This window comes from Podarcis tiliguerta (assembly GCF_965153285.1).
Source record: "Podarcis tiliguerta genome assembly, chromosome: 2".
NCBI lineage: Eukaryota > Metazoa > Chordata > Lepidosauria > Squamata > Lacertidae > Podarcis > Podarcis tiliguerta.
Genome location: NC_139535.1, coordinates 116,218,039 through 116,233,648, shown reverse-complemented (window position 1 = coordinate 116,233,648; position 15,610 = coordinate 116,218,039). Strand labels below are relative to the sequence as shown.

At 49.6% G+C, this 15,610-nt stretch overlaps 1 protein-coding gene across 1 annotated transcript; it reads left to right on the top strand.

Annotated features, from left to right (window-relative positions):
* The first annotated feature begins 415 nt into the window (after positions 1 to 415).
* Positions 416 to 12,337, top strand: ARF3 (ARF GTPase 3). Its single transcript, XM_083428111.1, has 5 exons — positions 416 to 543; positions 4,198 to 4,408; positions 6,467 to 6,577; positions 8,164 to 8,288; positions 10,432 to 12,337. Exons 2-5 carry the CDS (start codon positions 4,261 to 4,263, stop codon positions 10,591 to 10,593), a joined length of 546 nt encoding a protein of 181 aa, XP_083284237.1. The 5' UTR covers positions 416 to 543; positions 4,198 to 4,260; the 3' UTR covers positions 10,594 to 12,337.
* Positions 12,338 to 15,610: the final 3,273 nt, after the last annotated feature.

Sequence of the window (15,610 nt, the reverse complement as noted above, 5' to 3'; positions counted from 1 at the left end):
GCTGGCCCTGACTGTGCTTCATAATCTGGGACATGAAAACCCGTGCATTCCAAAATGCAGCCATGATCCTCCGGCAAATCATCTTGCACCCCAGTTGAGAAGAAGGAGAGACCTACAAAAGGTGCTGGCTCTCTCAGGAAGGGGTGAGTGCTGATAGCTCAGTCAGTACAGCACGAGACTCTGAATCTCAGGGTTCTGGGTTCGAGCCCCACGTTGGACGAAAGATTCCTGCATTGCAGGGGGCTGGACTACATGACCCTCGGAGTCCCTTCCAACTCCGCCGCCCGAGGCAGCCCAGGAGCCGCTTCCCCCGCCCTGCCCACAGACACCGCCGCAGCTGCTACCATGGAGACGGTGGCGCGGGGCATCTCGCGAGACTCGCCGCCCCCAGGTTTGGGAGTGAGGGGGGGAGATGCGCGCGTTCTCGCGAGAGCGTCGTGTCCACGGGCCTGCCTGCTCGCTGCTTCCGGCTGGCAAGCGGGGCTGGGAGTGCAGAGTCAGCTGGGCAGCAGGAGGCGGAGGCGCGCGCAGGAGCAGGAGCAGGTGGGCGCCCGGGCCCCGTTCGCGGGCCGGGAGGAGGGGAGCCGCGGGCCGGCGGGAAGCGGGCGGCGGAGCCCTCACTGCAGCCGCGGGCGAGCCACAGAAGCAGGCCGGCGGGGCTCCCGCGGAGGCCGGCTGGGGGCGCGAGGGGCCATTGCGGCAGCGGGAAGAGGCTCTTGCGGTGGGGGCGCGCGTTGGCCGGGAAAGAGGGGGGGTCTCCGGGAGGCGCTTGGAAGGGGCTTCTTCCCCCCCACCCCCCCGCTTTTGCCCGGTTGGGGGGGGCGCCGGGGACGGCAAAGTTAGATGGCGCGGGGGGTGGGGGTGGTGTTTTTCTGAGGGGGTGTTGCAATATTTAAAGGGTTTGAGGGGGGGGTGCCGGGTAGCATGCAGCCCGAGAGGCGCCGCGGGAGCGCGCGCGTTGCGCTGTGGGGGTGTCTGGCTGGCTCCTTGCGCTGCGGCGGGTGGGGGCGGCGGGCGAGGCCCGGTGGCAGTGCAGGGCTGGGGGTGCCGGGGGGAGCCGCGGGCTGCTGCGTGCGTGCGCTTGCCAGGCAGCGCGCGCGTGGGTGGGTGGCTGGCACTCGAGTGGGTGGCGGCGGCGGCGAGGACAGGCGTCGTGCCTTCTCTCCTGAGCGCTGGAGAGGAAGGCTTCGGAATGGGGGCTTGCCACGGAGCGAGGCCGAGCGCTTTCGTGGGCTCGCCCCGCAAGTGACACCTGGCCCGGGGCATCCTTCTAGTCGGGCCTGCGAGGCCACCTGGGCCTTGAGAAGCTGCTGTGGGAGATGCAGTTCCTGTTTCTCGGCTGAAGGGGGCGCCAGTAGCACCCGGCAGAAGCGGGATTCTGGGATGTGTCAGCGCCTTCCCACGCACAAAGCTTCCTGGTTAAATCAAGGGACAAGACACCTGGATTTTTTTTATTTATTTATTTTGGAAAAGAAGCAGATCGCAGTCGGTTGGGCCGAGGCTGTGTTTGGTCAAAGCCTGAAACAGATCATCCAGTCTCATGGCAAGGGCAATAGCAAGGCAAATTGTGGGGGTCAGTTTGTTGACTCCGTGGATGTGGCTTCCGACTGAGCTGTCTAGCAATGATGAATGCTGCCATATGTGGCTCGGTTTATGTGACGGGCCGTGCCTGGCACGTGTGCTCTCTTTACCCCCTCCCTCTGTTTTGCCTTTCATTATTGTGACGCAGGAGAAAGGATCCCTTATAGGTCTCTGCTGACACTGGTATGCTGATCCCACCCTGCCCCCAACGCTAGCTCTCAATCAGGATACTGTTCCCCATCTAACATGAGGCCTGCTTGGGATCCTTCACTCACCAAATGTAGCTTTCCTTAGAGGGACGCTGGAATTTAGGTGATTTCTGGGCTTCAGCGGCAGCAGCAATAAGCCATTTACCCAGGTTAGAAGGCATTGCATTCTTCCCCAAACATAGCCACATCATCTGATGTTGAAGCACTTCCCATCTTGCTGAACTGCATACCTCCACCTACTAAGGGCATGCTGGGAGTTGTAGTCCCTAGTCTTAAACTAGCAGCATTCTGGCATAGATAGGCTTGCTTCTACTCATCCGTTTTGTTACACGATAGCAACTTAACCTCATGTACTTTGTGAAGAAAAGAGGTGTGAGTGCCTTGATCCCATCCCATGTTATTTAGGGACACTTGATAGTTTTTATCCCCCTCCTCAGACTTTGCCTGATGATATAGAGCCTGCCTTACTTCCGCACTTGGCCCTCTTCCACTACTTGTAAGAATCATGGTAGGGCTTGGGAAACAAATTTCATACTCAAATGCTGTTCTCTCAAGTAGGCTGCATTCCTTAAAGGTTCATAAAGCAAAAGCCTTTTCATACAGAGTCATAAAGCCTTATTTGTCTTGTTACCTATGGCCACAGTTGTCTTTAGTTTCTAGTTTGGCAACTGGGGCTGGACCAGTTGCATTGAGTCACCTTGCTCAAGCTGTCTCCTTTCTAAACTGTAGGGGTCTGATCTTCATTGGGGGGAAAACTGAGAAATTTCTGGAGGAAAGTAACACAACTGTAGGGGCACTAGATATGATCAGGAATAATCTGATCAGCATCTGGGGGTGCTCATGCTTATCTGAATTTTCTAGAAGTTCAGGTGGTGTTCGGATAATGTGATTCTTCTGCGTAGAGGAAATAATTGTTCATAACATGCGTGTTCAACAATATAGGGGGTTGAGGATGTGTAGCATTTCTGCTTTCTTGATTTTTTCAACTGGAAAACTTCACGAGGCTCAAAATCAGTTGGTTTTGAATTTTGTATGGCCTTGTGTTTAAGCTTCTGGTTTTAAACACCACCCCCTGTTTACAAATAAAAGGGAGCCCTTGGTTTGTTGGGGTTGCTTAGGGATAGATGACAATTGCGACTTCGAAACTGCCCGGTTTGCCTGTTATAGTACCCATTTATTGTGTGACAAATTTTATTAAATGATGCTTTTCTTTTAAGACATGGGGGAACCCCATTATACATTGCTGTTTGTATGTTTATGGGATTCGTCGAATTGGTTATAAATTGTGAGCTTCTTCAGGGGTAGAAATGGATGGTGCTCATTGAAAAGGTAAGAGAAGATTATGGTCACATCCGCCCTATACATTTAAAGCACACTCAATGCACATTTAAAGCACATGACCCCCCCCGGCAAAAAAAAATCCTGGGAACTGCTGTTTGTTAAGGGTGCTAGGAATTGCAGCTTTGTGAGGGGCTTTGGTAAACTTTGGTTCCCAGGATTCTTTTTGGGAAACTGTGTGCTTTGAATGTATGGTCTGGTTGTGACCAGAGTGGGTCTTTCTTTAGCCTGCATGAAGGATCTTCAGGCGGGAATAATTTTGCATTACCATCAAAGGGGGGGCTTTTGAAGAGCCATTTGCCTCCTGGTAAGCAAGCATTGCCTCCAGAAGACCAGCCGGGTCTTGATGAAGAGAAAAAGAATTGGCATAATATCCTTTCAGGCAGTTGCAGTGTCACAAATGAAAAACAAAATTTTGTGGGTGGGCTGTGTTGTAGTCAGTTATTAACTTTTGTGATATTCATTTGTAGGGCTGGCTTAAGTTGCAGAAGGTGTGGCTTTCAGTTCAGCAAAACCTTCCTCCTGCTTGAAAGAAGATTCCATTCGAAAGAGGTTTCCAATGGAGTCTTAGATCCACGCATCAAATTACCCTGCGTTTGTGAATAACCTACAGGCAGATTCAATACCACAGGAAGAACTTCACTATCTTCTCCACACTTCCTGTGGGGTCTGTGTTTCTTGCAGGGGGTAATGAAATTGTAGCCCTCCAAATTTATATACTCTAACAATTGGCTGCTGAATGTGTGGCCAGGTGTTCTATGCCTGCGTGTGTGAGCCCAGCCTTAAAGGAGGGTGCAAAACTCATCATATTGCTTCAGGCTTATCTCTTCTTGTAGGACTTGCTAGTCCAGTCTTCTGCAGCTTGGTGCCCTCCAGCTCCCATCAACCCTGACCATTGGCCATGCTGGCTAGCGATGATGGTAGGAGTTGGGAGTCTAACAACATCTGACAGGCTCCAGTTTTGGGGAGACTGGAAATCCATGATGGGCAAGTCTCAAGAGCATTGTTCTGGTTGTTGTTACTGTGAGCTGCCATTCCTCCAACTAATAGCCTTTCTCCATTGTCACAGGACTTGTCCTTTGACACCGACTGGACAGAAGAAGCCAAGTCCTGCACTGTTGAACCTGCCGCCATGGGGAACATATTTGGAAACCTGCTCAAGAGCCTGATTGGCAAGAAGGAAATGCGCATCCTCATGGTGGGTCTGGATGCTGCTGGGAAGACCACCATCCTCTACAAGCTCAAGCTGGGAGAGATCGTCACCACCATCCCTACTATCGGTACAGTCTCTTGCCTACTACCAGTACAGTATGGGGAACTGCTTCCCGCCCCCTTCCTTTTCCAAGGGTTGAATTGCAGCCAGGCCATAGGATGTAACTTCAGGACAGCAGTATCAGCAAGCACCATGCTCCCCCATGGGACCCATTGCATCCCGTCTTCCTTACTGCCCCTGGGATTGAGTCCCAGTTCCACGAAAGCGGTGTGTGAGTGTGCTGAGGGGTGTCTGCTAAGTTAAAGCAATTTCTCTGTCATTTGTACTAGTCCGTTCCCTCCCTGACGGAGCACACAGCAGGCTTAATTAGGGTGACTCACAGAACTAGGAGCCGCTAGATCCAGAGGAGAACTCGTAAACATGCACATGGCACACGGAACCCTGCCTGCCATGCCAGCAATTTGCCCAAATTTGACTTATTATAGCTGTTCCAAGCTTCCATCTCCAGCTTTGGAAAGGCACCTTACTGGGGCAGGGTCTACCTAGCAGTTGACCAGGAGCAAGAACCTTGCCAGCTCACTCAATTCCTGGGGTAGTATTGAGTGGGCTGGCAGGCTTTAAGCAGAGATGGCTGTTGCTTCTGCACTTCTCAAAAGCACATTTATCTCGAAGCCCATTTAAACCACGGGAACTTAAGAAGAGCCCAGATAGACCAAGGGTCTCTCTGGTCCACCAGTGACTGGCCAGCGTAATGTCTGGCCAGGGCATGAGGAGGAGAGCAACCTTCCCTCAGCGGCTGGTTTCCAGAGGTACCTTCCTCCTCAAATGTAGAAATTCCATTTCAGCTATGAATTATGCCTCTGATGTGTTACTGTAATCTCGGGATCACAACAGGACTGGCTGGTTTGGTCTTTCCTCAACCTTTAACCAAAACAAAAACAAAAAAACCCATGGCTGGTTTTATGGATTTGAAAGGGAAGTTTGGAAACATTTATAGCATAGTTGTTAACGGCTCAGAAACAAGGGAAATTGAGGTGGGGGCCCCTCTGTGAGGCCATTACGAGTGCAATTGGTTATGCGCTGTTGCTGCGCAACCTCCATTCATCAGCGGTGCCTGTGCTGTGGAAGGAAACAGATTGTGGAGCCCTAGCGCTCCCTGGATTGCACCATCTGATTTTTATCCAGCTATGTTGGAAAGGGTGACTCATTATTCAGAATATTTTAAAGAGTTAGTCACATTGGAGCCCATGGGTTAAATTCAACAAGGTAATTCAACATGAGCAGAATGGCTCTTGTTCGCACTAAAGAACTTCCCCTTCCTCTTCTCCCCTGTGTTTACCCCGCCGATACCTGCCCCCCACTCTGCTCCAGAGGAGCTTTTTGGAAGGACATACGGACCCCAGGACAGATTTTGGGATTATGTGGGGGGCACACAGAGGAGTGGGAGGACATGTTCTGTGACACAAGCAGAAGTTCTGTGTGTGTAGTGACTTCACTGGATACAACCTTGTGGTTTCTTGAACCCACTGTTGGACTGTAGCTAAGGTTCTACATGGAAACAAGTCAATTTGGTCAACAAGTGCTTAATCTTCTTCATGGTAACATGCTCACTGGTGAACGCATCTTACTGATGAAGCTTGAAGAGCAAAGTAAGATCCCTTTTTGATTTAATTTTGCCAAATTATTTGCTGAGAACAAATCTTGCCCCATAAAGTGGTTTTATTATTACTAAATTCGTACACCGCCCTCCATCCGTAGATTTCGGGGCAGTTCCCGAAGTACAAGTTAAAACATTTAGAATATCCCTCTCTGGCATTACCAATGCATAAAATGAGAACCAAAAATTAGTTGAACCATGCAGCAGCATATAGCCTCAGTTTATGGCAACCTCTAATGGCCACACTTGTTGCCTTTCTGTTGTCAACCAAAGAACCTGCCAACTGAAGTCTGAACTAGAACTGGAAGCAAGACAGGCTTTCCTGCCAATTCTGGGGCCTATGCAAAACCATGCTAATACTTGGTGTTTTGTCTTTAAATGTGGAATGCTTGGTTGTCTCTAGCTCAGAGGGAGGGCTGAGTCCCCTGTCGTACTAAACGTGGTTCTTAACCTGCTGCTCTTCTTCAGGGTTCAACGTGGAGACGGTGGAGTACAAGAACATCAGCTTCACCGTGTGGGATGTTGGTGGCCAGGACAAGATACGGCCCTTGTGGCGGCACTACTTCCAAAACACCCAAGGTATGGGATTTACCCGGCTCCTCTCTCCCCATCACCTTCCAGGTTGGCATGGCTCTGGGCTTGTTTTCACTCTTGGGATGTCTTGGGCACAGCAACCCATGGACTCAATTAAACCCCTGATTTGTTGACTTGAGGTAACTTGGCCAGAGTGCTTTGTTGCTCTTATCCCAGCATGTTTAAACAGGAGCAGGTGCCTCTCTCACTGAGGTGTGGATCTCACGATTCCAAAGAGAAACAAAAGTGACTTGCAAGCAAAGGGTCAGCAGGACTGTGTGGCTGAGAACTTCCCTTGGGAGGGAGTGGGATGTCCTTCCTTGGAGGTTTTTCAGCAGAGGCTGGGTGGCCATCTGTCCTGCATGCTTTAGTTGAGATTGGGGTCCCTTGCCACTTGCAATTGTTTATTTTGAGCTCTATTGAATTATGGGAGCTGTGGTTTGTTGAGGGTGCCTGAGAGTTGTTAGGAGATCCCTATTCCCGTCCTAAAGCTACAGTTTCCAGAGATCATAGAATTGTAGAGTTGGAAGGGACCCTGAGGGTCATCTAGTTCAGCCCCCTGCAATGCAGGAATCCTGCCCCAAGCAGTCTCTGAGTGGACCCAAACCACCAACCTTCGGGTTAACAGTAGACACATTTCACATGGGGCTCTAGTACTTTTTAGGTTCTCCTAAGAACTCTCAGCATCCTTAACAACTTGCAGCTCCCAGAATTCCTTGGGGGATGTCATGGCTTTTCAGAGTTCTAACATAGTGCTTTGAATGTACAGTGTGAATGTGGCCTGGGGTGGAGCTGGACAGCATGACACCGGATGAACTTCAGCCCTGCAGTGCTGGCATTGTAGGATGACTCTGGGACCAGACAATCAAGATTCTGTAGCTGTCAGGCAGCCTCTTTTTCCCTGAGCTTCAGCATCTCGCATGGGAGGCCTTCCTGAAGGGGTGGTGGGGTTAATTGGCCTTGGTTTAACGTGTGCTTCTTGTTTTTAGTCAGACAATGCCCCGGGACAATTGAGAGATCTGTTTAAAACTTGGAGTGCTCATTCAGGACATGAATTTTATCTTTCAAGTTTGAAAACAAGCCCATCCCTCCATTTCTTTGTGTGTGTGTGTTGGTAGGGCAGCGCAGGGAGTAAAAAACACCAAAAAAAAACCATAGAGAAAAGGCCTCGCAGAGTTGCTGATAAGGCTGTGTGGTTGCGAAGGCCACTCGAAGCCTGAGATTTTTCTAAGAGACTTCACTTCTCCTTGAGAGGAAGGGCTGTGAGTTTCCATTGGGTAACCTTTTTCTCCCATCTTCTCTTGAAAAAAATGGGGTTGAGGACTGGCTTGCATCCTCACTTCTGCCTTTCCAGATGGTTAAATCTTTTGAGCAGCTGGCCTGCCCTTTGCAGTCTCCAGAGTTCTTCACATCATGTTCTTTATTATTATTATTATTTATTAAATTTGTATACCTCCCTATACCCGCTGGTCTCACGTTCTTTAATCCCATTTCCACTCCACATCCTCATACTTTGCTTGCAAGATGTCTGTGTCTGTCTGTCTCTCTCATATACCTTGTGTCCCTTCATTCTCAGCCTTTCTTGCTTTCAGGTCTGATCTTTGTGGTGGACAGCAATGATCGGGAGCGGGTGAACGAGGCACGTGAGGAGCTGATGCGGATGCTGGCAGAGGATGAACTGCGAGATGCTGTTCTCCTTGTCTTTGCTAACAAACAGGTTGGTCCAGAGTGAAAAGTGGGGTGCTCCAGAGCATCGGAGATTGGTGGGGAGTCAGTTAAGCCACTTTGATGGGCTGATCTGACCGAGGTCTCTGTGCCTGCCTGCCTCTGGAAAGCAAACATGCCTCTGGCACTGCGATTTGATGAGGAATGCACGGTAACATATTGGCCTGCTGGCAGACTGCATTTGACTGCTTTGGGAGTGCAGTAACAAAGTGCTGCTGACCCGTGCTGTAGGGCAGAGGCAGGCAGAAGCAAGATTTACAAGTAAATACCTTTGCATGAGATTGGCAAGAGTTTCTGTATGAAAGAACTGTGGACTCGTTTCATCTCTTGTGTTGAAAGCAAATTCCTAGGCTCTGAATGTGCTCAGAGGCACTCTGTTCTTTAATTATAACTGCGCGTCTCTTGTACCTGACTCATGGTAGTAGATCTTCAAGCTCTAGTTTAAAAAATGATGGAGATTTGACATCCCTGAAGTCTGCCCATTCCACCTTTGGGACAGAGGTGCAAAACATGTAACTGCAGATGTTTTTGGGCTACTAACTCCTATTATTCCTGGGTGTTGTTCTCTCAGGCTGGCTGGGGCTAATGGGAGTTCAGAGTCTCAAAAACAGTTGGAGGGACACCGGTTCCCCATCCCTTCTCTAGTGAAATTTGGAGCCTTTGGCTGAAAACCCAGCCATGAACCAGTATAATCTCAAGAAGGACTCTGTGGAACATGCTGGCTTCTCTTTAGGTGGCTAAGATTTTCCCGTGGGCCATTGGGACAAATGGACACCTTCATCATACATGGTGTGGAGCAGGACTGAAACCTACAAACTGTGGGGTGTGGAAAGGTGTATACTGCCATGCTGTTGAGCCTCTTCCATAGTAAGAAACTTTGGGTGTAGGATTCCATGCAGCACCTCACAATAGCTGTTCAGAAGGAAAGCGCAGTTGCTGCTTTTGCCCATGTGCATTTTGTGCAGATGAGGGGCTATTGTTGGGTGCAGGACTAAGCAAAACAAATCATGTGCTTTTGTGGCTGCAAAAATAAGTGCGTGGATAATTCAAGGCTGCGTGTGCACTGTGATTCCGTGGGAGTGCACGTAAGATAGTGGTATGGGTTTTGAATTCTGTTTCCTGAGAACCCCAGCTCCTGGATTTTTGTGTGTCCAAAGCGAATTTCTAACCCTTTGGGTTGCAATAATGGACTAGGAAGTGTGTGGGCCCGGCCTGGTTACATCAAAGAGTCCAAAGGAGTTGTTCAGTAAGAGTTCCTTTTGACTGATGCATCAGTTCCTCTGTGAAGCAACTCCACTTGTTCCTCCCTGTGAATAGCAGAATGAACTGTGCAAAACAGTACTTAAAAACAATTATATGCCACCCTTCCATCTTAGTTTTCAGGTGGGTTTTCCAAGTAAACAAGAGAATAATATTGATACGATTTAAAGGAACATTAAAAAACATCAAACTTGCTTGTAAATGTCCTTATAACACTTTTCAAAAGTCTGGGAGAGTAAAATGGGACGTAAAAGATAACTAGGCAAGCCTCTGTGGGGTAAGAGTTCCAGAGGTGGGGAACCACAACTAATAAGATATTCCCTCTGGTCACCAACCTGCCTCATGTGGAGGAGGCCGTTGGCAGATGCCAGCAGAGGTTTTTTACAGGAGCAGGCAGGGGTGGCATCTGTTTCAATTTTGACTACCTTGGTAGCCAGTTTACTAACTTACGTACATCCTTGTTAGTGCAGAGCAGGCAGAACCCGAGGGCAACACTTGGTGAAATCTGAAAAATGGGTGGGTGGAGAGGGCTTCATCGCCAGGCAGGCATTTTAACGATTTCCTGTATGGAGTCTGGCTACTGTGGGAAGAGCTAGCAGCGATCTTAGGAGGCTTGAAGAAGGAAGGAAGGAAGGGGCAGCTAGATGGTGCCTCTAACAAAAATGGCCACTTCTTACCAGGGCTGTAATATCTGGAAATGCTCCCGCCACCTCAACGCCACTGGGTCAGTTGCCACTGACTCAAACCCACATTGGGTCCTCAATGGATTTTTGAGGACGCCTCTTTGAGGCTGGCTTCCTCTTTCTCCTCTCCCTGCCTTTCTTCTTGGGTAGTTGAACTCTCTGGTCTTTTTCTGCCTCCTCTTCTCCACCCAGGACCTCCCCAACGCCATGAACGCGGCAGAAATCACGGACAAGCTGGGCCTGCATTCGCTGCGCCATCGCAACTGGTACATCCAGGCCACTTGTGCCACCAGCGGAGACGGTCTCTACGAGGGCTTGGACTGGCTGGCCAACCAGCTGAAGAACAAGAAATGAGTGCAGGGGTGGTGGTGGGGCTAAGCCCCCTCACTTCTTGGTTCCATTATGGGTTGATTCCCCCCTTTCCCCAACCCCCCTCTCCCCTTCCCCAACTTCCTTTCCCCTATTGGGTTTGCTTTTCCTTGCCGGCACCGGTTGCTGTGGGGGTTGGGGTGGGTAGGGGGGGTTGGGGTTAACTTTTGGTTTCTCTCTCTCTCTTTTTCTCATATTCTGGCTCTGCCAGGATTTTTTGCACGGTCTCTGTGTGTGCGCGTGTGTGTGTGTGATAAATATATATATAGAGATAATAAAATATATGGGTGTGGTGGGAGGGTTGGGGCAAGTGGGGGGTTCGGGTGCCGATTCTGTGGCCTTTCTTTTTCTCTCTCTTTCGTTTCCCTTTCTATTTTGTTGGTCAGTTTTGTATTTTCTTGGTGGTCTGTGAAGCTTGGTTCTCTCTCTCTCTTTTTTTTTTTTGACCGGAGGTGACCAATACTCAGTGGCAGCTGCTGCTTTCTTGCTTTTGTGTGCTGCGCTTTGGGTTGCAGCGAAGGGACCTAGGTGGTGAAGCCGGGGACTTAAAAAGGATGTGTGTGTGTGTGTGTGTGTATATATATATATATCTGCAATATGTGCGGGGGGGGGGGAGGGAACAGAGACCGATTAGTGCAAGGAGGAGGCATTCTAGGAAATGGGTCTGCAGGTGATCAAAGGCCCCTTTCTCCCTTTTCCTTCTCTTCCCAGATTGGGGCAATGTTCTGGACGGAGAGCAGTGTTACTACTTCATTCTGTCCCCCACACCCCAATTGTATTCTTTCTGTCCCTGTATATATTTTTTTTGTTGGGCAGTGACCCCTGCTGGCAACAATTGAGATTGCAGCAATACTGAACGCCCTCCTTGCTCTTCCTTCCCTGAATCCGTCGCCCTGTTAACAGCATCCTCATGAGTGGCCCAGGACGGTTAGTTTTTTTTTTTAATGCTGCTGATGGACTTGAATCATTTGCACTCCAACTTCTTAGACCAAATGGCACTGGAGCCCTTGATAATGCACCTCTCCTGAGCCCCATCAGTTCCTTACTGTTTTGCTCCCTTCCCGGAAAACAGACCAGGGCTTGATGGTGATTGGTGCAGGCAGTAAATTTGGGACCAATGCTACCATAAAGCTGCCCATGCAGATGCTAACTGCACATTTTTTCCTGGTTTGGCCTGCTGCTCTTTCCAGCCAAGGGGAGCATGTGCAAGGGTGCCCCCTGCCCCGGCCCTTGGCAGCTTCAAAAGGTTGGCTCTTTAGTGATGTTGCTGCTTACTCCATGGATGTCTCCCAGTTGGACAGAACATTCCATCCTTCCTCCGAAACGCCCCTTCTGTTGCAAGATTCCTTTTCCATGATGGGGGAAGTTGGAAGAGTTGTATTTTTTCCCCCTTTTTAATTTTAGGGGATAATGATTGTATTAGGGTTAAACCCAGGTCACTGCATGCAACTCTCTGGTCACCCCCTGCCTCTGGACAGTGTTGGTACTGTGTGTTCCCTTCCCCCATCCTGGCAAATATGTATTTATTCCTCTTTTTCTCTTCTCCCTACCCAGCTTCAGCCCCCTTTGCTTGGTGTAAAGTGGTTTCCTCCTCTCCCCCACCCCCTTCTGATTTGTTCATTCTCTGGGCCATGGCTCCCTATATGTGATTTTCTCGCCCCCTCTCTGAACAGTTGGATGCACCACGACCTCTGTGCACTCCCATTGGATATTAAACTTGTTTTATGTAGCTGCTGGCTCTAGTCTGGTGTTTGTGGGCTTGGGGCATGTGATTTATATGTTCTGCAGCTTTCTCAATATGAGCTTGCCTTTCTTGATGACTGTTTTCACACGCACAAAGTGCAAAGAGGATTAGGTACATTTAGGAGCTTTTGGCGTGCGACAGTGGCCTAACCCTGGGAATGACTTTGACCGTCCAGCTAAACCAGGTGAGAGGTAGCTGTTGGGTCTCAAACCCTCTGTGAGTTAGGAACATACCCTGCGTGTGAAGACAGGCTGCAGTGGATGGAGCGGATGAGACCAAAAGTGGGTCCAGTGGTCAAGAAGGCGGTTTCTGCATGTGCTGTAAAGGGAAGCTAGGGGCAGATGGGGCTCATCAGCCTGGGAAGGTAGCCCATCTAGGAGAAGGAAAACTCTTATCCTAAACCTCCTCTGCCTTGTGTGATATTTTCAAGTGAAGAAAAGACAAAAGAGTAAACCCTACACAAATCCAGAGTGGAGTCCCCAAAACACTGGGATGGTTCCTTGTACGCCTCCTTCCAGCAGCTCTTGCAGCCAAGCTGGTGCCAGCCATGTTGCTCTGCTTTCTTTTGGACCACATCAGTGAGTCCGAGAGAGGGGTCTTGTTGTCTGGGCAGCCCAGGACCTCCATACACACTGGCCGGATTTACACCCCAGAGAGGTCACTATGGTGCTGCTAATTCAGTGGTTTGGCTTCACTCCCAGAGACGCAGTCAATTGTTTCTTGAAGCAGACGGATGCCAACAACTAGCTATTTAATACATTTGTACCCTGCCTGTCAGGGACACGGGTGGCGCTGTGGGTAAAAGCCTCAGCGCCTAGGGCTTGCCAATCGAAAGGTCGGCGGTTCGAATCCCCGCAGCGGGGTGCGCTCCCGTTGCTCAGTCCTAGCGCCTGCCAACCTAGCAGTTCAAAAGCACCCCCAGGGGCAGGTAGATAAATAGGGACCGCTTACTAGCGGGAAGGTAAACGGCGTTTCCGTGTGCGGCTCTGGCTCACCAGAGCAGCGATGTCACGCTGGCCACGTGACCCGGAAGTGTCTCTGGACAGCGCTGGCCCCCAGCCTCTTGAGTGAGATGGGCGCACAACCCTAGAGTCTGTCAAGACTGGCCCGTACGGGCAGGGGTACCTTTACCTTTACCTTACCCTGCCTGTCAATAACAGAGGAGCAAGGATGGTTTATTGTGGATGTCATCTCCCCTCCCCACCCCTAGATATTTTAGGAAGAAGAAGCTGCTGCGCCTACTTTCAAGCAGGGAGGGGTCTTTCCCATTCCTACCCAGAGATGCTAGGTGGGATTGAACCAGAAATACATCCTCTGCCACTGAGCTATAGCTCCTCTCAGAGGCATGCCAGAGCAGTGATTCATGTCCTGCTGTATTTTGCCTTGGTCAGACACCACACTGGGCACCACAATTTCAGAAGGACATTGACAAGCTGGAAGGTGTGCAGAGGAGGGCAACCAAGATAGAAACCATGCCTTGTGAGGAATGGTGGAGAGAGCAGGGTATGTTTAGCCTGGTAAAGAGGGAACTGAGAGGAGATACGATAGCCATCTTCAACTACCTTAAAGGCTGTTACGTGGTGGATGGAGCAAGCTTGTTTTCTCCTGCTCTGGAGGGTAGGAAACAAATAATGGCTAAACACCAGGAAGAACTTTCTTTTAGAAAGAGCTGTTTTACAGGGGAGCAGACTCCCACCAGAGGTGACAAACTCCATCAGAGGTTTTTAAGCAGAGTTTGGATGGCCATCTGCCCTGTATGACCTAGTTGCAGGGGGTTGGATAGTTTTATGATTCTATCATGTAGGAGATACAGTGGACATCTTTTTCTGTGATTGAAGAATGCTAAAAAAATTAAAATTTTATTTAATTAAGGAGAAGCGAAAAACGCACAAGTAAAAGGTGTTTGCCCTTTGGAATGGCTACTATACACCTGTTCCCTCTTTTCAGGACAGATCGGGGGGTTGACGGTGTGAGGAACAGCCTTGGCTCCATGATTTGAGCATCTGCTTTGCATGCAAAGTCCCGGATTCCATCCCCCTCGTCTCCAGTTGGGTTGGGAGACATCTCTGTCTGAAGTCCTGGAGATGCCCTGCCAGTCATTGTAGACAAAACTGGATAGATGGACCCAAGGCTCTAACTTGGTCTAAATTGGCTTCTTCGTTTCGCAAATGGTGGTTAGTTCATTTTTAACTGCCTGTGAGCATAGAGCAGGAGAGCGGGGGTGTTTCTACCTGTTGCCTGAAAAAGAAGTGTGTCTTCCATCTCTGACCCCCTGAATAGTCTCTCCACGCTGGCTGATGAAACATATGAAATTTGCAAGCTCCTCCTTTTTGGCTGGGGTCGCAGTGGCTTGCTCAGGGAGGGGTGATGGACATGTAGGGGCTGGCTTTAATTAGAAACAGCTTAACTGAGCTGCACTTTTCTATGGAGGAAGGGGTGTATTTTTTAATCCGGAGTGGCATTTAGCCCCCTCCGCTCCTGTATTGAAGGGGGATATTGGATGAGCAGCTAAATCCCATTAGTTGCTAATCCAAGAAAAGGTGGGGGAAGACTGCCCACCCTGACGATGTCAGATTGGGCTCCGTTCCGCTTCCTCCTCTGAAAGAGATAAAGCGCATAGCAGGGTCTAAAAATCCTACCCAGACCCTCTTGTTCTACATAAGTGCCTTACCTCAAATCTTTAATACATGTGATGAGAATAATACAGAGTGGCTGTAAAGAGAGATGGCCCTCATGAGTTAAGAAAAGAAAAGAAAAAAGCAGTCTGTAGACCCCTGAGTCTCCAGGGCCAACGTTCCAACAGAAATTGCATTGTGTTAAATGTTTGGAAAATGTCAAAAGCCCAAGGCAGTATAAGTTCCTCAACTAAGTTTATTCAACATTTGTCAGTGACATTTTTCAGTGGCAACAGCTCACTCATAGGAACACAAGATCCAAACTGACTGGACAACACGATAATAATGCCAAGCATGAACTGACCGTTGACAGTTGGCGGTTGACAGAGCATGCGCTTACTTGCCATTAGAATGTTCATCTACCAAGGCATCTACGATTGGTTAGAATGTGCCTTTTAACATAAAATGTGTTAAACCCAATACATAACACTCCTCCCCCCAACTTCCTAACAAAAGGAACAAACATAGTCATCAAGGTGTGCCGGCCTTTTCCTTTCCCGCTGGGATCGTCGCAGTTCCTGTGCCAAATGGGTGACCCAGGAGGTTCCTCCGGTACCCACTGTGAGTGGGGCAGTCAGGCCAG